The sequence below is a fragment of the Micromys minutus genome (genome assembly GCF_963924665.1).
Source record: "Micromys minutus genome assembly, chromosome: 6".
Classification (NCBI taxonomy): domain Eukaryota; kingdom Metazoa; phylum Chordata; class Mammalia; order Rodentia; family Muridae; genus Micromys; species Micromys minutus.
In genome coordinates, this window is record NC_137975.1 from 11,025,216 (window position 1) to 11,048,353 (window position 23,138).

General features: G+C 44.7%; 1 protein-coding gene across 22 annotated transcripts in view; it reads left to right on the forward strand.

Moving 5' to 3' along the window:
• CLASP1 (cytoplasmic linker associated protein 1) overlaps positions 1-23,138 on the forward strand; it is a 211,566-nt gene that overhangs the window by 73,926 nt on the left and 114,502 nt on the right. For all 22 annotated transcript variants that reach the window (XM_080917999.1, XM_080918017.1, XM_080918010.1 and 19 more), the window contains exon 8: positions 5,170-5,237. In XM_080917999.1, coding sequence (XP_080774125.1) covers positions 5,170-5,237 — 68 coding nt within the window. The remainder of the gene's footprint in view (positions 1-5,169; positions 5,238-23,138) is intronic.

The window sequence follows — 23,138 nt, forward strand, 5'->3', positions numbered from 1 at the left end:
ACATACAACGGCGCAGAATATCCATTACCATCCCACAAGGGAGAGAAGGGGCATAGTGAGGAAATGCTGGACCAAAGAAAGGCAGAAAACCAGGAGTGCAAACTCTAGGTCTTGTAGGTTTACTTCTGACATCAAAGGCTCAGATGCTTCTTCCCTTCCGGCTTGTCTGACTACAGCACATTTCTCTCTCTTGGGCTCTGTATGCAGCTCTTCTTGGCAGATAACCCATGGCCCCGGCATTTGCAACCCCTTGGTCTGCACGCAATCTCTGCTTTGTTTTCACAGTGTCATACACTAGCCTCTCCAGGATTCCATGCGGGGACTCTACTACCACAGGCCTAGCTAGCCTCAGCAGCTTTCCTTAGCCACTGAGAATGATTCCACAGCCCCCTTACTCCTGTAAACTTCATGACTCTAATGCCGTGTGGCCAAGTCTGTGAGGTTCTGCGGCCTGCTTGAGATGGACCCTGTCCCTGTCCTTGAACTGCATTTGCATAAACTTTGATTTGTTGTTGCCCTTAAGGAACAGGTAATTCCTTAGGCCTTTCTTCCTGACACGTTTCAGGATCAGCTGGACAAAGCTCCCTTTGAGGACGCCACTCCCTTTATTTCATCTCCTTGTTTCTTTTAGCATCAGCCAAAGCTCCAGCATTACGTCTTTCGGTGCTGTTTTCCTCTTCAAATTGTAGGTTTTGTTCCCCCCCCACTTGCTCTTTTTAATTGTAAATCTGCACAATATTTACAATTCACTAATAACTACACATCAGAGTCAATATTAGGCTGTCTTGAAATCTCCTTTGCTAACAGTTAGTCCAAATGTTTCAGTGTAGCCTCAGACAATTCTCAGGACAGGGTCAAAAAGCACTCTCTGTGCCGGATATCACAGGAATTGTCTGTAGCCAATACTATTTTCAGAAATGCCTTTATCTGGGCCTCCATAGTTCACATTGCTCTTAGCACTGAAGTCTTCCAAGCTTCTGCTAGGATGGCTGACCCATTAAGCTCTGCTTCTAGCATTCAACCATTTTCCTAGCCCAAAGTCTCAGTCTTCTCCATTTCTTCAAAACTGAGCACAGTCAGGCCTGTCATAGAACTGGCTCACATCCTTAAACCAACTTCTATCCTAGTTCCTTTGTTATTGCTGCTCCAAGCCAGCACAAGTGTCTTAGAATTTCTGTTGCTGTGAAAAGACACGGTCATGAGGGCAGCTGTTATAAAGGAAACTGCGGCTGGCTTATAGGGTCAGAGGTTAAGTCCAGTATCATCATGGTGGGAAGCATGACAGCATGAAGGCAGACCTGGTGCTGTTGCAGGAGCTGAGAGTTCTACATTTGGATCAGCAGGTAGCAAGGAGAGAGTGTGACATTGGGCCTGGCTTTAGCACTTGAAACCTCAAAGCTCCACACTTCCTGCAACAAGACCACAACGCCTAATTGTGCTGTGAGCGCATGTGGCTGTGTCCCTGTGAACCTGTGGGGGCCATTTTTGTTCAAACCACCACAATGAGTAAGACAACATTTAGTTGGAGCTCATGATTCCAGAGGGTTCCAGTCTGTGATCATGATAGCGTGGGAGTGGAGGGGATAGAGGACGGATGGACATGGCAGCAGTCAAGAAGGAAGGCACGGCACTGAAGTTGACAGCTTACATTTGTGGCATTTAATGGGAATGGCATGGGCTTTTGAAACTCAGAGCCCATCAAGGTCATACCTTCTAATCAGTTCCAAACATTTTCATTAACTGGGACCAAGTATTCAAATATGAGCCCATGGAACAATTCCTATTCAGAACACTGCAGTGTCCCACACGAGGTATTGCTGTTGAGACATTCAGCACTCTTACCATTCTGTGGTTCTGGTTATGTGCACCCAGTGCCTAGTGCAGCAGGTGTTTACTTTGATTGAGTTACTGAAGCTATTCTGTAAGTAGCAGACATCCTCAAAGGTTAGTTTTCTGTTCTGCAGTCTCACTTTCAATGTGTAGAGCTGATGTAAGAGAAAGTAGTACCTTACTGGGTGTCTCAGTTAGAGTTTCGATTGCTTCATCAAAATACCATGACAAACAATAAGTTAGGGAGGAAAGGGTTTATTCGGCGTATACTTGCGCACTGCTCTTCATCACCAAAGGAAGCCAGGACTGGAACTCACACAGGGTAGGAACCTGGAGACAGGAGCTGATGCAGAGGCCATGGAGGAATGCTGCTTACTGACTTGCTTCACGTGGTTTGCTCAGCTTTTCTTATAGAGTCCAGGACCACCAACCCAGGGATGGCATTACCCATCTACCCCTATTGATGACTGATAGGGAAAATGCTTCACAGCTGGGTCTCAAGGAGGCATTTCCTCAAGGGATGCTTCTTCCTCTCTGATGACTCTAGCTTGTGACAAGTTGATACACAGAAACACTAGGCTCAGAATAATCCTGTTAGAATACAAATGAGCTGATGCTAATCACCCCTCTCATACCCATAGCCAGACTGGTAATGTGGCCTAGATCCCTATTCTGATGTCATTTGGAAAGTTCTCTCTGCTCCTGCCACACTGGCTAACCTGTTAAACTAGACTATTCTGAGCATCTCTGTCCTTAGAATTGCTGTGTTCAAAGCTAGCAGATGAAAGGCAGTACTTTAGTGTCCGTGGAGTGCTTTGTTGGTGTTCAGCTGCCCACAGCCAGGTTGCAGGCCTCTTAGTCAGGATCGGAGCTATAACCAGCATAGGCACTACTGAGCAGACCGCTGGGGTGGGGGTGGTTGACCTGGAGTATAACAATGACATAAAGGGCATCCTGTCTAGAGTTCTAGGTGAAGACATAGGTGCCAGGAACAGTGGCCTTTCTTTGGCTGTTTTTCCTGGTTGTTGAGTTCCTAGGGTGTGGTTGAAACCACCACAGTGCATTGACCTCGCCCCTTGGAGAGAGCCTACAGCACTGTTTCCACAAGTGCTGTTTGTGGCTGGGACTCTTCCAAGAATGGAATGGAAGTACTATTCAGCCTCTTCCAGAAGCCTCAGAGACAACCAGATGAAAGGGGTACCTCTGCCCTAACTTGTAAGCTTCCTGTCATGTACCTGTCATGGCAGAGGGTGTGGCTGTGACACAATAAAGTGGTACCCAAGTCAGGGCACACCCTGGCAGCCTTCGCAATGAGCCTATTTATGGGCTTGCCCAGCCATCTAAGATCTTTGTTGCTTTAAAAAGGAAGGTGATGGAAACATCTTAAGAATTGACATTAAGGCATCTGGATCTTTAGTAACCACAGATTTGAATGTGAGTGATAGTTTTATGTTTGGTCCTGAGGTGGGAGACTTCTTTTTCAGTCTCCATTTTGATTTGTGGGTAGTGGTGGTCTAGAGTAAATGTGGGCACCTGGGAGCTTTGTAAAGATTACTGATCTCTCTGCTGTGGGATGGGAGTGGCAAGGCACAGTGAAAAGTGGGTTTACCTCTTTGTTTTGCCAGTTGTATTTTTGGCTTGCCTGTTGCTTAGACTTTAAGCTCTAGCGGGAAGCCACCTTCGAATTCAGTATCTAGTTAGCTCTGAGCTAGGCACACAGTGGGTACCCCAGCATTTGTTGCACCTAAGAACAGAATATATGAAATTTCTAGTGTTCTAGGTCGGAGTCGGAAACATGGCTGAGTGCCAGCCACCAATAGCCTGATGACTCTCAGGGATGACCTTCTACACTGTAACCAAGAGAACGTGGAGCTCCATCTCAGCCTCCCAGGAATGTTCATTCTAAGAAAAGACGCGTGTGGAGGTGGCTCACTCTCAAATGCGGGATGGGAGGGCAAGAAAGCACTAGCCTGGTTCTGGAAGCACGGGCCACTGATTGCGTGCTGAGTGCAGAGAATGGGCAGGCTGTCTAGCCCGGGGGCTCTGCCCCTGTAGGACGGTATTCGCCTGACTTTACTTAGTCTTGGTGGTAACTAGGATGGAGCCTTGACCCATCAGCCGTTTTGCTTACCTTTCACTGCCAAGGTGAGATACTCTGTTATAAGAGGAGCTGTGTAGATTTCTCAGGCTGAAGCATGTTCAGTCACAACGTTTGTTTTTAGAAAGAGTTATTTATAACATTTAGAATTAAGCATAAGTCAGGGAAAGCCTGTAGTCTGAGAGTAGTGCATTATGAAACCTTTATCCAAGGAAACTGTAGCCTGCATGAGAAATGCAATGTTTAAAACAGAAAAACAGAAAAAGTGTTTTCCATATATTTAATTTGCCTGCGTGCGTGTGGGCATGTGTGTGTGTGTGTGTGTGTGTATGTGTGCATGTGTGTGAGTGACTGTGTGCATGTGTGTGTGTGTGTGACTGTGTGTGTGTGACTGTGTGCGTGTGTGCGCACATACAGCATCGGGTGTCCCGCTCTCTCACTCTTACCTCTTCCCTTTGAGGTAGGCTCTCTCTCTGAGCCTGAAGCTAGGCTGGAGGCTGGCTAGACCCAGCATTCCTTCTGTTTCCCACACCTTACAATGTTGGGGTTACAGCTGTGTGCATGGCCACAGTTTTTAACATTGGTACTGGGGATTTGAACTCAGGTCCTCATGCTTGTGCAGCAAGCACTGTTTCCTACTAAGTTGAGCTCCAAGTGTGGTCTTTCAGACTGGACCCTTAAACCCCTGATGGGTCCATTCTAGGTGTTCAGTTCTTGTTGGGTGTTATCAGTTACTGAGTGAGTTAGTATTCTTGGTAAGACGGTTTTTATCATTGATAATTTTGGGGTGTGGGGCTAATGGTCAGTTTTAATTGTCAACTTGGCACAATTTAGAATCACTGGAGCATCTCAAGGAGCGCCTGTCGGCGTTGGCTTGGTATGGGAACATGCCCGTGGGATACTGCTTTGGTTATGTTGACTGGAGTGGAAAAACCTGCCCACTGTGGGCAGAGCTATTTCCTTGGGTTTGGGTCTTTATATGAGTGTGTGTGTCCATTCTCTCTTCTCTTCTTGACTGTAGGGGTGACTAACTGCTTCAGGTTGACCCCTGCCAATGTGATTTCTCCACAGTGATGGACTGTAATCCAGAGTTGTGAGCTGTAGACCATCCCTCTATTGCTTTGTCAGGGTGTCTTATCATACCAACAGAAATAAAACTAAGGTGTCAGGGGCTGTCAACAGGATTTGGTGATTTTAAACGTGATGATTGATATTCCATATATTGCTTTGTTTTCAAACAGGTTGAATGTCATTTTTACAAAATTTGATGAAGTTCAAAAGTCTGGAAATATGATACAGTCTGCAAATGGTGAGTGGGAAAACCAGTCTCCTTTCTGTATTTTTCAGTTTCATGGCAGTAATACTTTTTGGTATTTCTAGACAGATACTAGATGTTTCAACAAGGTTTCAGGAGAGGTTTTAAGACCTTAAACATTAGGTTTCTTCCATCTACTCCTTTAGAACCTACATTAAATCCATGAAATAGTCTGTTCTCATTCCACTAACTTGCTGGAGCAGACCCAGTGATACATTACCCGGGCTGTCCTGGCAACACAGAGACCTGTGCTTGGCACCTCTTCCTCTCCCGTGTCTATAACCTGTGTTCTTTTAGCATCCAGGGTAGACCCATTAGAATGCAAATGAGCTGATGCTAATCACCCCTCTCATACCCACAGCCAGCCTGGTAACGAGGCCTAGATCCCTGTTCTCATGTCATTTGGAAGGTTCTCTCTGCTCCCGCCACACTGGCAACCAATAGATTAGACCTTTCTGAGCATCTCTGTGCTTAAGATTTGCACTTCCTAAAACCCTGGTCACCTGATATCATTACGGCCCTCTTCTTGGGATGCATATGGTTTGGAGAGTGATCTACAGCAGCTCTTTCCTGTTGTAAATGAGTAAGTTTATTAAATGGACAGCAAGCCAAATAAAAGGAGAAATAGTAGGTAACGGTTAGCATCATGAAATCACATCCTCAGAATATCCAGCCAGAGCCTGTTAGCATGGTGGCCATCTGCAGTTAACAGAGCCTCAGGCGAGCAGTATGTCTCCAATGTGGCTTCCAAGAGAAAGAACAAATGGTAACAGATAGCTGTGACCTCATCAAACCAGGCACTGACAGCATCCTGCAGAGCGGCCTGGGAAGTTGGAGCAGTCAGCGAGAGTTCCTGAGAGAACTTTCTCTCCACGGCTGAGCGTCACAGCTGAGCTGTCTGCCTTCTCCTTCCCACTGCAGGCAGGCACTCTTCTGTCATGGACAAGCAGTAGTAACCGGTTAGAAATGGCCCACCTTCTGTCTTCAGTGCCTTACTTTTGGGCGGTCTTACTGTTCTCTTCCTGCTCTGTCCAGTGTCAGTGGCGCCAGCCCAGCCCTGACAAAGAGGGCTTGGGAGACACAGCCTTGATTCCAGAACCAGCTTCTGGAAACAAGCTCAGATAGCCCATGACGATTTAACGATAAAATGCACGTTACCCTTCACCCATCCTGATTTTCATACCAGAAGCCACCCAGAGCACTGTGGTCAGGGGGTTCCAAAGACCTCTGGCCCACTTTTCTTAACAGTTTCACTCTAAGATGCTTGCTTACTTTGGAAGGTGAGGTCTTCATTGTATTCCCGCTGAGCTAGCTCATTGCTTCACGAGAATCCCTGGCCTGTGCTAGGTATGTGATACATACTGTTCTATAAATACGGTAAGGACTGTGATACCTGCATTTATACCTTTAGCTTGCCTTCACTATACTTTGTGATGATATTTGATGACAAATGCCTAACTTTTGTGGTTTCCCAAAGGAGGAAACCACAAAACAAAGAAGTCAATTACAGTGAGAATGAAAATCCATCCAAGAATAAGTTATTAACCAAGTATTTTGTGTGTGTGTAAGTGTAATGTATATGTGTATGTGTGTGAATTCAGACACACACATGCTACAGTGCTTGTGTGGGTGTCAGAGCAGCACCTCTGGTATTGCTGTTCACCCTCTACGTTGTTTGAGATAGGGTCTCTTGCTTCCCACTACACACACTGGGCTACTTAGCTTATAAAGCTTCCAGGAGGATATGCTGTCTGGCTTTTTTGTGGTTTCTGGAGATTTGAACTCAGGTCCTCACAACTGAGTCACAGATATTCTGCTGATCTAGCCATCTCCCCTGCCCAGTAGATGTTTTAGAATTGTTAGGGCTGGGCTCAGTGTAGTGTGGCACACTCCTTTTATCCCAGCATTTAGGAGGCAGAGCAGGCCTCTGTCTCATCTGACTATGAGCCTGGTCTTCATAGTGACCTCCAGGACAACTGGCAATGTAGAAAGACCCTGTCTCTAAAACGAATGAATGAATGAATGAATGAATGAATGAATGAATGAATGGTTAGGGCTTACAGAGCCCACCTTTACATTTGGAATAGCTTGATACTATAAAAGAGGATTTTTGTGTATCAGAGCAGAGCAGACAACTGATTCTAGGTCTTGGCTCATCTCCTGCTGTGTACTTAACATCCTTTCATTGAATTCTAAGGACCTTGTATTTGGACAGTGTAGTTTTCATAGACTACTCGGTGACCTAAATTATTTTCTCTGTTAATGTGTGCTGCTTTGTCTTGGTTTTAGACAGGTTCTAATGATGTAGCTCTGGGTGGCCTTGTACTTACTGTGTAGCCCAGAATGACTTTGAACTTCTGATCCCCCTGCCCCATCGTCTGAATGCTGGGATCATAGCCATACACCCCCATCTCACTCATTTCAGTTTCATATAATTATAAAAATAAGCAATATTAATGAAGAAAAATCGGTAGTAACATAATTCATCTGTTGACAATAGAACTCCTCCCCCTACATTTTCTTAGAGCCCACTGAAGGCACTTTTCTATCTTGGTATAAGCCGTAGTAACCTCTGTAATTTTCTGTAACTGTATAATGTGTGTTCTTCCAACCCTGTACTATATGGATACTTTTATATCACAGCCAAGATTCTGCCACCAGTAGGCAAGGCCGTGGCATCTGAGTCCTGCCCCAGTCTTAAGAGCGGAAGACTAGCTTTTCCTTCCCAGGTACATTCAGGTTAGTTTGTGTTGCTTCTTCAGTGGGAAAATGATCAGCATCAAGAAAGTGCTGTGTAAGAAGCACGAGTCACTGGGGCTGGAGAGAGCTCAGGAGTTAAGTGCAGTTGCTGCTCTTGTAGAGGACCCACATCTGATGCTCACAGCTGCCCCATCTCCAGTGCCAGGAGATCTGATGTGCTCCTCTGGTCTCCATAGATACCTGCAGTACCTGGTATATATTCAGATATTCCAGCATGCAAACATGCACGTAGTAAAAATCAACGTGAATCTTAACAACAACAAAAGAAACAGTAGTAGCAGAAGAGAACAGTTACTGTAAGACAGAGCCCATGATTGGAGTCTTACCTTGAAGAGACTATATATCCTCTATGGCTCTTACAAAACATGTGAAGTATAATTTAAAAATCAAAAGTGGCAAAGCTGGACGGCCCGGGTGCTTGACAGCAGCATTTCATCCTACATGTCTGTATGTAAGTCCTGCCCCCGAACTTCCTAAAATATTTCCCCAAATTGTTTGTGTGTGCGTGTGTCTTACGGTGTAGATATGAGGTGATTCTGCGTTCCCCATAAGGCTCATGTGTTCTCGGCTTGCGTGTTCAGAGGCGAGGCTTTGGGGAAAAGGTTTGATCTTCATAACTCCAACTTCTTGAATGGATTGATCTAGTGGAAGAGTCATAATTTGATGCTGTTGTTGGGTGGTGGTAGCAAGTAGTGGATTGGGCCTGGTGGAAGGAAATCGGTCACTGGGGCATGTACCTGGGAAAAGCTGCACCGTGTCCCTGGCCTTGTCCTGATCCCTCTCTGCCTCTTTTCTGCCACCTTCCTTCACTGTGCTGACCTGTCATGATGCATTCTCTGTCTCACAGGGTGATTGTGGTTCTGCTTTACACTCTGAATTCGGGTTAAACTAAGGCTTCCCTCCTCTAAACTCTTGCAGGTGGTGCTTCCTGTCATTCTCTCACTTGAGGGACTGAGGCAGGAGGACTGCTGTGAATATGAGGCTAGCCTGGGCCACAAAGTGATTTCCAGTCCAGTTTGGGCTAAAGTTGAAATCCTGTCTTTAAAAAAAAAAAAAAAAAGGAACCAAAGAAAGGAACAAACTACATTTTTAGAGCAATAAAATGCTGATTAGCACAGTGTGTCTGTGTCTGCATGTATTTGTGGACTTAGGGGTAGATTTGAGGATGAAAATTTAGGAATCTGTGGTAAAAGTGGCAGAGGATGAGGAAAAGTTAGCTGAAAATCTCTTGAAGCCCTCCACTACATTTGCTATGTCTGACAGTTGCCACCAGCTCCCAATAATGCCCTCACGTTATGGATCTACCAGGGGGTTAATTCATTTATGGAGTTAAAGCCTTCAATGACAGTCACTTCTCCAAAGCCCCATTTCACTTACCAAATATTCAACACAGGCTTTGGGGGAGATATTTTATATCAAACCTAAAGAGATGCATACACACACGTGTGCACAGCTTGGGGAAAGCAAAAATATATTCATATGTATTTAAAGTTATCAAACTGAAATTTAAACGGGAACAAGTGCCTTGAATGCAGTCCATTCCACACTTCGGAGTTCCTAATGAAGCATTCTCTTTACAGTGCATTTGAGGGCTCAGGTCCTCACCAGCTGTCTAAAACCAAGCTGCCTCGCTGTCGTCTTGCTAGAGTTGTTGAACTCTCCGCTGACAGACGAATGCAAGAGCAGTACAGTAAAGCACGTTCCCAGGGCGGTGACTCTGAATTTTCCCGGGTCTCACTTCATTGGCGCGTCTACACTAAGTCTATTCGCTCTTCTTTCCCCAGCGACTGAAGTAACTACTTTTGTAAACGTATGTATCAGTTGTAGGGCCTTGTAGCTTCTGTGGGATTATCACCATAGGCAGTCATGCCGTCTGCACACAGGAACACTTGGCTTCTGTCAGGTCTGTCTTCCTCTTGTCGTTCCCTCTTGCCTTGGCTTATTGTGTGGGGTGCTGTAAACAAGGTCGGACAGCTTTGGTTCCCATCTTCATCACTGACACAGATCAGGAAAGCTTTATTGGAGGCCGGGGAGACAGCTAAGGGTAAGACCACTGAAACCCATACAGCAGCTCAAAGCTATTGGCCTCCGATTCCAGGGGATCTACTGACCTCTTCTGGCTCCTGGAGGCACTGCATGAATGTAGCGTGCAGACAGAAGTTGCAGGGAACACCACCACATATTTCTATCTCCACCGCTCCATCCCTTTATGTTCTTTATCTCTCTGTCCGCCTGCTCCTCCCTCCCTCCCCCTCTGCCACAAACACACATAAGCACACACACACACACCAAAAAGCCAAACAAAAACCAAAATCAACCCTTTAAAAATGTCCTTATTACACTGAAGTGTTCGAACTTGTTTCTTTTTAATTACAAGTGGCTTTTAGACCTGATTTTCTTGGATGCCATCATATGTCAAAATATTTCAGTCCCATTAGCACACATATTCATAAACCCCAGAAACCTGCTTTCTGTCTGTCTCTCTGTGGGTTTACTATCATGCATTTGGCTTTTCTGTTTGGCTTCTTGCACAGAACAGTGGTTTTAGTTTTTAGTGTCTATCCATGCTAAATTTCTAAATCAATCAATCTCTCCCTCTCCCTCTCCTTCTCCCTCCCCCTCCCCCTCTCCCTCTCCTTCTCCCTCCCCCTCCCCCTCTCCCTCCCCCTCCCCCTCTCCCTCTCCCTCCCCCTCCCCCTCCCCCTCTCCCTCTCCCTCCCCCACCTCCCTCCCCCTCTCCCTCCCTCTCCCTCTCCCTCTCCTTCTCCTTCTCCCTCCCCCTCTCCCTTGTTACTGTGTAACACTGTCCTAGAAGTTGCTGTGAAGACCAGGTTGGCTTTGAACTCACAGAGATCCCTCCTGCCTCTGCTTCCCAAGTGCTGGGATCAGAGGGGTGCACCGTCCTTCCCAGTCCTGTCTCCTGGCTCATACATGGAGAGGCCTTCCCTCAGCTGACTCTAATGTCTTTTCAGTGATCTCTGCCATTCAGGTTCTGATGTGAAATGAGTGCTGCTCAGTGAGGGGTGACCAGAGTGTGCGTGCACATCTCCAGTCAGAAGTGTGGTCAGTGTTAGGAGGGAGCAGGGGTGACCAGAGTGTGCGTGCACATGGTCTCCAGTCAGAAGTGTGGTCAGTGTTAGGAGGGAGCAGGGGTGACCAGAGTGTGCGTGCACATGGTCTCCAGTCAGAAGTGTGGTCAGTGTTAGGAGGGAGCAGGGAGCCGAGTGGGCAAATACCCTTTCTGTTTGTCTTCTTTTGCCAGTCTTTACTTTTGCAATCTGGGGCAAGAGGCAAGCAAATTCTTGGCAGTGCCTGCTTGCTGTTTGCTTATCTGAGGAACGAACCCTGTGGACCTTAGCACTGTGCCTACATGGAGCTGGTGCCCAACATGTGCTCAGCGGGCAGGCTGACTTCTAACTACACTAACTTAAACGAATACTGTGTGAAAGTAAATTCACACTTGTGATTTAAAAAAAAAAAAAAACTATTTCAAATTATTGGAATATGCATTGGAAAATGTCCCCAAAACATGGTTTTTATTTCTGTGGGGTTTGAACCTCTTTAGTAATAGGAGGAGGCTTCCTTTCCACCCAGGGGCCTCTGTAGTGTTGTGGGAGCATCATGAACTCAGTACACTAATGATGTTGGCCTTTCTCTGATAAAGTACCAAGGTGTCAATCTCTCCTTCTTTAAGGATCCAGAATGTAGAATTTAATCTGTTATTCCTCCAACTTCTGTTTGAAATCGTTTGGCACAATAGTAGACAGGTGTGTAATGCAGACCAATTTCTCTACTTTTGCTTTTCAAAGAAGCTGGTGGGCTCTGTTTAACTGCTTTTGCTGCAGTCGCTTTAGATGCGCAGTGGTAACCTACAGGCTCACAGTTGGACAAACCCTAGGACCCCATTCATTATACCAGTTATAGCTGCACAGCAACCAAGTAGCCTCATTTTCAGCATTCTTAGTATAGATGTGAGAAATACTAGTGTGGTGGTGTGAAGATGCTTGGTCCAGGGAGTGGCACTATTAGGAGCTGTGATCTTTTCTCCAATCCCTGCTCCTCTATTTGTCCCATTATTTCCTCCCATTAGTGTTTTTTTCTCCCTTCTAAGAAGGACTGAGGCATCCACGTTCTGGCCTTTCTTCTCTTTGAGCTTCAAAATTTCTTGTAATTGTTTCTTGAGTATTCAGAGCTTTCTGGGGCTAGTATCTTCTTATCAGTGAGTGCATACCATGTGTGTTCTTTTGTGACTGGGTTACCTCACTCAGGAGGATAGTTTCTAGTTTCATCCATTTGCCTAGGAATTTCATGAAGTCATTGTTTCTAATAGCTGAGTAGTACTCCAGTGTGTAAATGTACCACACTTTCTGTGTCCATTCTTCTGTTAAAGGACATCTGGGTTCTTTCCAGCTTCTGGCTATTATAAGTAAGGCTGCTATGAACACGGTAGATCATCAACTAGCAATTCTTTTACACAGCCTGTCCACAGGAGTTTTCACGGTAGCTATTTGTATTCCAATTAGCTGCTTCTTGTTGCCCTCTACCTGGGACCTGCTGCCTGCCAGCTGTCATATCAGTCACCACACAGCCAGTGTCGCCTTATCTCAAGTATCGACTCCCTGTGCTGGGATCAGTAGCTTGTTGGGCATTTGCTTCTGTGTGACTGTTACTGCACAGTCTTCTCTCTGACAGCCGCTGATGTAAGGTGACCCCGGTTCCTCACTCTAAGTGTGTTTTCTACATGGTATGTCAGCTCTCTGGCAGTGGTGATGTCAAAGTCAGAACTGGTGCTAGAATCACCAGACATGTTGTTAAAACTGATTATTTACGTTTACTTGTGCATACACATGCCTTGGCATTCGGATGGGGACCAGAAGGTTACTTTCTGAGGCCAGTTCTCTCATCCCACCACATGGTCTCAAGTTGTCAGTCTTGGCAGTAAGTGCCTTCACCTGGAGCCATTTCACTGATCCTTTTGCTAATTTTTATTTTATTTGTAACACGACTGGCCTCAACCTCACCTGCCTTTGCCACCCAAGTGCTTGACTCAAAGGTATGAGCTACCACTGCCCAGGCCTTTGCTTATTTTTAAATTGTGCTATTTCAAGTCTTTGTGATTGAACCATATGAATTCGCTTTAGACTTCTGAATTATCAGACTCCTAGCATATCCCCCCCCATTGTTCAGGTTGTCCTCTCTCCTTTATCAGTACGTATCAATATGTAAAATTTATGATTTTTGATGAAGTTGAGTTCATGTTTCTTTCACTTTTGTTACTTGTGAACAGTGATGCTAATTTCGGTCAGAAATTGGAACTCTAAGTTAGTACTAATTGGACGAACTTGTGTTGAAAGATTATTTACCTTTTGGACAATTTCATACGTGTGTATGGTACATGTGACCGCACTCACCCACTTGACCTGTCACCCTTCTCTGCTGGCCCCGCTGTCTCTCCTTCCTGTATAGCTCACCCCTACTCTCATGGCTTTGTTTTTTCTAAGGTGCAGGTTTTGAAAATAATTATCATAAACACATTTTTATAAAACTACTTGTATTAAGGGTAATACATTTAAGGAACAGATAAGGCTCATCTTAGGTTGTCTCCTGAGAGGCTGTGCCAGATCCTGACCAATACAGAAGCAGATGCTGGAAGCCAACCTTCGGACTGATCACAGGAACCGCAGTGGAGGAGTTAGGGAAGGACTGAAGGAGCGGAAGGGGCTTATCTGTCATCAGTGGGAGGGGAGGCCCTTGGTCCTGTGAAGGCTTGATGCCCCAGTGTAGAGGAATGCCAGGGCGGTGAGGTGGAAGTGGGTGGGGAGCACCCTCAGAGAAGCACGGTAAAGGGGGATGGGATGGGGAGTTTGCAGAGGGGAAAAGGGATAACATTCGAAGTGTAAAAAAACATCCAACTTTTAAAAACAACAACAAAAAATAAATTAATGGGCTTCATCCTTTTGGGAATATAATATGATTGAGACTGAAATCAGCAATAAAGACATGGCCAAGTAGCCATGTAGCATGTGTGTTCTGTCTGAAGTAGGTGCTTCATCTTCATGCGATGCCTCCTTGTTGCTAGGCTACCCAAAGGCTTTGTCGGTTTTGTCTGGCAAAAGTATGGGCATTAAAAATATGTTGTTGTATAGATGTAGTTTTTCTTTTCCCATCTCTATATAATTAGCAAATCCCTTGAAGCACAAATTACAGTGTTTCCCTCCCTGGTTTTCAAAAAGCAAATTATTTTCTGTGTACTTTTTTTTTTTTTAATCAAGCAGATGTGCTGTGCTTCCAGGAGAATTGCACTCAGAGTGAAAGACATTAATTAGGGACTAGTCAGCGTCCTTCATCCATAGCCATTTAGCAATACTGAGCTGTGTTTGATTGACATGAAGCCGTGGACATAATTTGGTTAGAAAATTCACGTGGAGTTGTTTCCCAAGAAAAGCTACTTGTTAATGAGGAAATCTAGAAAGCATCATATTGATTAAATCTCTGAAAATGCAATAGTCTGTAGCTAAAGGAAAGAACAAAATATTAGAGAGGAAGTCATACACTGAGTTAACAAATAATTATATAACTCTTATCTGTTAGACTCACAAATCTACACCGGCACCCAGTCACAAAAGAGCAGACATAATATGCAGTCACTGGTAATTGGGTACTAGCCACAGAAATCTCTGAATACCCCAGAAACAACTCACAGGCCATATGAAGCTAAAAAAAAAAAAAAAAACAAAAAACAAAAAAAAAAAAAAACCAAAAAACAAAGGCCAAATAGTGAAAACCTCAGTCCTTCTTAGGAAAAAAAAAAAGTGTGTAGCAGCATCTCAGAGTGTGGTACACCTAGACCTTAAATCATCAATAATTCAAGAGCTAGGAATATACCCTTGTGGCAGTTTTTGGTATTCAAAGATCATAATGTTTAATCTATACACACGAAGAAAACTCTGACTGTTTTCATATTACGTTCTGTTCTACATGTACTTTATGCTTATGGTAACTAGTGGGATTTCAATGCATACTATCAAACCTGTAAAAGAGTTGCCAAAATGTTTTTAAACATCTGTACATGTATCTCTTTTCTTTAAATAAAGTTGTAAGAAAAAAAAATATATATATATACATCAGCTATTATTTTGCTAATGCAGCCTTCCTTACATGTTTACTCTTGAAAATGACTGTCAAGTGTTACCTAATTTAACTTTGTTGGAAGTCAGAACTCCCTGTGAGCCTGGAAACAAACCACGGATGAGCTCAATGAGCAAGTTAGGTAATGTCTGGACCGTGGCCAGCTGTGGCCAGGACAAAGCATTCATTTGAAGGCGAACCTTTATTAAGTAGCCAGCCCTCCATTATCCACCCACACAGCTTTAAAGGCAGTGGTGCTGGATACGTGGCTCAAGTAGATAATGGTCCCATTCTGTCCCTGCTTGCTTATTAGGCTGTGCACCTCGCAGGCTCGGAGAGTTCAGAGTCTTAGGAAAGGGTTTCCGTACTCACAGCTAGGCAGGCAGTGTGCTACCAGGCTGGCGAATGTGTTGAGCTGTGCTGAGAAGCCCACTCCATATAGCCTAGAAGGGACCGCCCCTGGCAGCGCGGAAGAGTAAGCAAGAGACTGCCGGTGTCGCCCGTGTGCCACTGAGATTGCTTCTTGTTTGAAGGTGTACAGCAGATAGGGAAAGCGTTCCTTAAGGGGACTAAGAGTTGGCTTGCAAAATGAATAAGCTGTAAAGACTCTTATTATAATACGTGAGTAAAGACAGACAGAGGCAGTTCCTCCCTGGCCGTTGTGAAAAACTCAGGGTGAGAGTGTCGGCTTTTATTTTGGAATGAGGTAGCAGTTGTCACAGTGCTTCTCCTGAAGGTGTGGGAGGAGAGTCTGCTGCTGCCTAAGCTGCTGTGAGAAGGGCATTTCTATCTGCTACAGGATTACTGTCAACATGACCACTGGAAAAGGTAGGCACTTGTATTTAAGAAAGTGTAATTGTTACTGATGTATCGGGAAGCCAAGTAAACTGGGCATTTTCTAATGATGTTGTTAGCTTATGCCCATGGGTAAAGAAATGGTGGCCGTGAGTGTTATTTGCAGGGAGGCTGGGGAGATGACAAAGCCTGCAGATTAGAGTAGTGAAGTTGATAACCTTTAAAGATAAGGAGGAAGCACACACAAGCACAGGTGGCCAGATGTCCCCAGGGGGTCGTTTGTGTACTTTTAGTTTTTCTCTGCTCCTTTAGGTTCTTGGGATGTTGATTATGGGATGATAGATCTATGTTTATTATCTAAAGCATTTGTTAAATATGCCTAAGCTGTCTTCAGGAAGAGTATCCTGGCTGGGAATGTCTGCTTCTCCAGCCACAGCTACAAGGCAGACGAGCAGCAGTTCGCTGTTACTGCCTTCCAGGCCCCTGCGGGAGGGGGTTCTGTAAGGGGACAAAGCTGAGGACGGAGACCACCCAGCACTTGTTGCTCACACGCTGTCCTGCTGCCTAGCCTTCCATGGAGGGTTTGCCCAGGCGTAGGCAGTGCTGACGGGACAGAGGAGGCTCCACAGAGAGCGGGTCTGTGTTGAGCACTAAGTGTGGCTGATGGTTTAGGTACCTGTTCACTGGCCTGCTGTCCTAGGGGTCATGTTCCCGGCAGACCTATTCTGTTGTTTCTGAAGGACATTTCCAGACCCTTCAGCTGAAGCAGCAACCGCAACTACTCTGAGTAACCTGTATTCATTTCTATTATGGAGAACTGGGCTCCTCTCAAGTACTTTTGCACTGTGCTAATATTGTAGGGATCCTAAAGGGCATATATGTCTATCTTGTTTGCATTTTCTTTTGTGTTACTGTATTTGTATGCGTGTGGGTACGCACGTGAGGGTAGAGGTTGACTTGGGGGGGGGGATGGTCTCTTCTTTCACCATATGGCTCCTAAGACTGAACTCCATCCATCAGGCTTGGCAGCAGTGACTTTATCTGCTGGGTCGTCTTGTTGGCCTACAATCTCCTTCAACTAAACCTGGTTTAGCTGAAACCTAATAGTTTTATTTTGACTGAAAATAGTCTTATTGGAAGATGCTCTATCTCTGTTCATATTTTCCTGTTGATAATTTACTGGGTTAAAGCAGTGGTAAATTTTCATACCTGTCATTGCCTCTTGTCAGGGTTATTGGCTGCTTCAGCTGTTTAGGAAATCAATACCTGGGTAGGAGTGTTAAATAATTCATGTTCCAACGAGCCTTTCATTAGAGGGTTCGAAAACGTCACTGATGGTAATAGCATTCGCCTTATGTTGTATTTGTGGGTTATTTTTTAAACACCAGGGCAAAATGTGAAGTCAGTGGTTGGAGGCCAGGAAGCAGCCCATGCTAAACCTGAATTTAGCACAAAGACCCTACTTCTTCTTGGAAACTCCTTTCAAGCCACCTGCTTTCTGTTACTGAGATGCAGCTTAGGCTGCAAGTGTGACAGCAAACAGCGGTTTGAGGCCACTTCTGGGCAGGGGCCTGTGTGGATATCTGTCAGTCTGTGGCTGATAAAAGAAGTTGACAGTGTGCATGTGATAGGAACAGCTGTTAGTTACTGGTTGGTATTCTCAGAGCATAGTCCTGCACTTTGTTGTGTTGTTTTATTTTCCTCAGTAGGAGCCCCAGAGGAGCAGGACTGAGGTGTCAGGTTTTCTGTAACTAGGTCAGTGTCAGGACACAGAAACATGCCACATTGCTGTGTGAGATCGTTTTTTCCCCTATCTGGCATGTCCCCCTGCTTCCTATTCCACTGCTATTATTAAAGCCGGGGTTATGTTTGCTCCTGTGATTCTAAAGCTATGCCATGTTCAGTAGCCACTTCAGGGAATAACTCAAAAGTGAAAGCATTGAAAAGGACATCAAACCAGGAATTGGAGCCAACTGTGGCACCTCCTGCCTGAGATATTAGCACCCAGAGGAGGATAGCAAGGTCAGGGCACGGCACTTCGTCACTGGAGGATGTTCTGATACGATGTTCTGTCACATGTTTGCTGAGGAGATTTGGGGAGTGGGGTAGGATGCTGCCCAAGGAAGTTGTAGTGTGGATGTGATGAGTTTGGTTTTAGCAGCAACCTGCTGTTATTGGAGGGGAGCATGTGTGGAAGATGGCCAGGGTTCTGTGTGCCGTGCACAGAGGCTAATTCCTATATTGAATGCCATCACCGTGGTATGGGAACTTAAGCCACCAAGACTGTGTGGGTGAGGGAGACAGATATAGAGCGGCTCACTTGAATTTGATGAAATGCAGCTTATCCATCATAACCATTTCATAAAACAAGGGGCATGGACTCCAATGGGAAGTAAGAGAGATGCTATTTGAGAAAGGAAAATTGGCTTTAAGAGAAACAAATTTAGCTTTTCAAGAAGTGTACCAGTTTTCTTTAGCTTCAAAAGATGTGTTTTATTTTAAATTATGTATATACATGTTTCAGTACTTGTACATGTGCCCTTGGAGTCTAGTGGAGCTGGAGCGATACGTATTGTGAGCTGCTTGATAGAAGTACTGGGAACTAAGAGTAGCAAGTGCTGTTAACCCTGAGCCTCCTCCAGCCTCCTTTCTCCTTATTTACTGTTTTCACGCAGGCTACTATAAATCATCTTTAAAAAACCATTGCCAGTCCTTCAGGTAGCTTTTGGTGATGCTGTGCTTACAGTTCTAGTTGACAGGTAAACTAGAGAGAGCAGGGCCTAAAAATGAAGACATAGTTAACTTTATTCAGAGCATCTGACAATTTATACTTGGAGGGTAAAGAAGAGTCACATCAGTAAAGTGTATAATCACCAGGACAAGCCACATGTGGCAAAACCACGTTTTCCCATCGAGGCATTTGAATAACAACACCGGAAGTAAACTCACTCTTATTTACCACACATGGAATATCTCAGGAACAATTCTGTGTTTTGCAGCAACTGAGGTCACAAGAGTCTTGTGTTTTCTTGGGATTTTCTCTCAGGCACTTAGAATTCTCACATGACTCCATTCGCAGACTGTGTTCTGACAATGGTTGGATATGTCATATCTGTGTTATGTTAGCTATATAAAAAAAGGCCCAAGAGATCAGTAAAGAGCACATACACACACACACACACACACACACACACACATACACACACACACACACACACACACGCACACACACGCACACACACATGAAGCTGCACATGCAAGGGAGTTTGGAGAGAATGAAGTGAGGAAGAACTGACCTGAGTGTGGGGCGCTAGCCCATTGTCTGGATGTCCGGATAGTGTTAGAGTGGAAAGACAAAGCCCACTAGTGTAAGCATTGCTCTTCCCGTTTCCTGGCTCCTGTGACGTAAGCTTTGCCCCATGGACAGAAACAGGCAGGTAAGGTACAGGTTTCCTCTGTACTTGTCCTATGGCTACTGAAATAATATCAACATGATAAACATGACGTTCTACCTCTGTGATCTTCCTCTTCCAGTTCAGAAACCCATGGGAAAAGCACTTGACGTGTCTTATCCATAATCTAGCTAAGCCCTGTTCCTCAGCATGGTTAAGGCCATCTGAAAACGAGCAAAGGCACTGTGGAAACCTCGAGCAGGGAGACTGTGGCCGTGCACCCAGACTGTGGTTCCGGATAGAGAGGGGACTAAGGGATGCCAGGCAGACTGTGCCACTAGGTAATGAGACTGCGTCAGCCCTGGTACATGAGCTCAAGTCTACTGCGTTACTGTAAGAGGCTGCTGTGAGGAAACCAGTGGGGTGTGGGAACTTACTTTTACTAACTCTGTAATGCAGTACTTCCCCAAAGTGAGGGGCTTGGAGAACAGGAGTCTCTGTTTCCATGGAGAAGTGTGGTTCTTTGCCTCTCTCTAAGGGCTACTGAGAACTGAGGTTACTGAATGGGACATCTGAAGGCCTGTTTGCACAGAGAGGAAATGGCTTACAGTGTAAATCACCGCTAAGTGCCACGGACATTTTGTTAGGAGTCCATTCCCAATTTGGATCTGAGATTTCCAGCTTGCTTGTCTTTGTGCCTGCCTAGTGGCTGTCACGAAGAATTAGGTCAGTATGGCCACACTGATAATTAGAGTGACATTCCTGAAGACCACAAGTTTAGATATGATGGGTGTGGGGTTTAGGCTCTGACAGACTGTATAACGCTCCTGTAGGGAAAAGGTAAAGGTAAAATAAGTGCTGTGAGATAAAGGAGAGATGCATGTTTAATCCATAAAAAGATACGTGCTGGTTCTTGTTAATGTCTTTTCATAGATTCTCTTAGGCGTTTATGTTTTTATTTGTTTAAAACTTTATATTAAACTTTTAGTTTTTAGTTATCCATAAATAACACTGCTTTGCTTTGTCCCTTAACTTAAACTTGCCTTTTTAAAATGAATTATTAAAACTATAAGTCACTTGCCTCTTTAAAGATACATCCTCAGGCTGGAGAAATAGCTCAGTGGTTCAAGTGCTTGCTGAACAAGTGTAAGAACCAGGACTTGTATTTCTAAAACCTGCCCAACATCGGCTACAGTCAGTAGCCTGAAGGCCTGTGGAGGGATAGAGGAAGGAAACTTGCTTTGCTTAGTTGCTTTTCTATTGCTGTTATTTAAAACAAAAACCAAAAAACCTTACCAAAGCCATTCATGAAAGACAGCGTTTAATTGGGTTTATGGTGTCACAGGGTCAGTGTCCACTGTGTTAGAACAAAGGAACAACCGAGAACTTATAACTTGATTAATCTATAACTCTGAGGTGGGAGGGAGGGAGCTCAAACTGGAAATTGGATGAGTCTTTTGAAACTTCAAAACCCATTCTAGTGACACACTTACTTCAACAAGGCCATACTTCCTAATTGTCACAAACAGTTCCACCAACTGAACCAAGTATTCAAATATATGAGCCTACAGGGGCCAATCTCATTTAAACTGTTACAACATTTTATTCATCATACTGTTTGTAAGTCCAGTTTTGGGAACGTGATTAGTTGTAGATACGGTCAACAGGTTATATTCCTATATTTGAATCCTCAAAAGAGGGTGTGAGGAGGGTCTGAGATACAGTAGCCCCACTAGTGGAGCACTTGCCTAGCATCGGGAAGCAACGTCCTGTGTGCAGTTAGTATGATTTGTTCATACCGTATGCCCAGTACCTACCCTATAGTGCCTGAAAATGTAACAGATCCTTTTGGAGTTTAGATCATCACACAAGGGAAGAAGGTGGCTTTCCACATCAGGTAACAGCCGGCCCCCCATTCCTTGGGTAAACTGCCCTGGTTGGGTTTGTTTGTTTGTTTGCTTGCTTTGTTTTTAGTAACTCAAAGCTTTACCTTAGACCTCAGAAGAGGGAATCCCTTCCAGTCCCAGGAGGTTCTCTCTCTATCCCACCATGGTTTCCATTGCATCTCTTGTCCTTTCTCATTGCCTCCAAGAGGTGCATTACCAGCTAGAAGAGCATTAGCGCTTTAAGAGTAGAATATACTTTTGTTCTGGACAAAGGGTCTGAGGTGAAGTTCCTGTGTGACACAAAGCTGACTTCTGCAGGAAGGATAAAAGGAACTTTGGTTTTATTTGAGGCAAGTCTCAGTGTTAGCCTAGCACTGTGTAGTGCCAGTCATACTGGAATTACAGCCACACACTGTCTCTAACCCTGGCTTTAGAGGGAAGCTTGAGGTACTTTATATGTTTGAGTATAAGCTGTCTTACACACTGTCCTCTGTCATAATTGGACAATAAGGTTATTTGGAGAATTGGTTTCAGGGCTGGAGAATGCTGTGGATAGCCAGATGCATCAGTCAGTATACCTATATCTGCCTAGGATGACGAGGATGTGGGGTGTGGACAGTCCCTTGGACTATTTAGGCCAGGTAATAAACCTATGATCCTTGTGTGAGGACAGATATCACATAAGCCATTGCAGTAAATTTGTAACTGTAATTTACAAAACTCTTAGTGGATGTAGGACAATTATAGGTTCCCCTTTAGTCCATATGCTTAGAATCTCACACTACTTGACATCCCTGGAGCTTCCCTTTGCTCACTTTCTGGTTTTAGCCTGCAGTTGTGTGGCCTCTACATGTGTCATACATCAGGATGTTTGAACAATTCTGTAAACAGATAACAGCAGAAACCCAGTTTGGCTTGCTCTGGTACCTGGATGCAGTCAAAAGAATTTTAGAAAGCCAACTTTTATGCAGTGTTGAAACAAGTTATTCTTGGTCTGTTACTGTTTGCTTTGTAATTATGTCAATAATTACAGCATCGTGAACCCTAGCTAACTGTTGAGTACCCGCAAGCTGATGCTGAGGTGCTGGTGCACTTGCTTTAAGCACATGCATGCTGTGGTTTTCTGACCACAGGCAGCCATCAGTTATAATACACAGCTTCTCAAATACTTAGACTTGGAATTACTCAGCCGTGAATGAACATTGTTGTAACGAAACTGACTCATTAATTGTTGAGTAGATAAAACAACCCAAACTCTTCCATATTTACCCACAGCTCTTTATTAGAAAAACAACTTTTAGATTCTTAAATAATAACTTAGATTTTTTGCAGGGTTTGAAGAACATACCTTAACTCCAGCAACTGGGGGTGGGCAAGTGGTGGAGGCAGGGGGCTTTAGGATTTAGAAGTCATTCTTGACCGTGTGCTGAGTTCAAGAACAAAACTCAGGATAGACAAGATGGTTCAGTGGGTAAAGGCATTTGCCACACAAGCCTGGTTACTTAGTTCTACCCATGAGATTGACATAAACCCACTCGATAAACACACAGGTTCTGTGATGTGTGTGTGTGTCTGTGTGTGTGCGCGCGCACACATGTGTGTTGTAGATATACACACTTAAAAATTTTTGGCTAATTCAAGTATCTTTGTTCTACCTCATGCATCTTTTGAGCTTTGAGTCAATGAAGGCTTATCTAATGCTCATGTTTCCCTGGGAGAGGCTTGAAAATAGCTGAACATTCTTATCCAGGAAGTGCAAGAGTCGGCATGGGTAGGTTTAGACTCCTTTTCCCCAGTCAGTCCCTGTGCAGCTGACTAAACAGAGCTGCCAGTTACGTGAGGACCTTTCTCTGTTTCTGACGGGCTTGGTGTCTGGAGAGCTCACACAGCGCTGCCTTCTTTTTTCCACACTCTTGCTCTGGCTGAACAGGTCC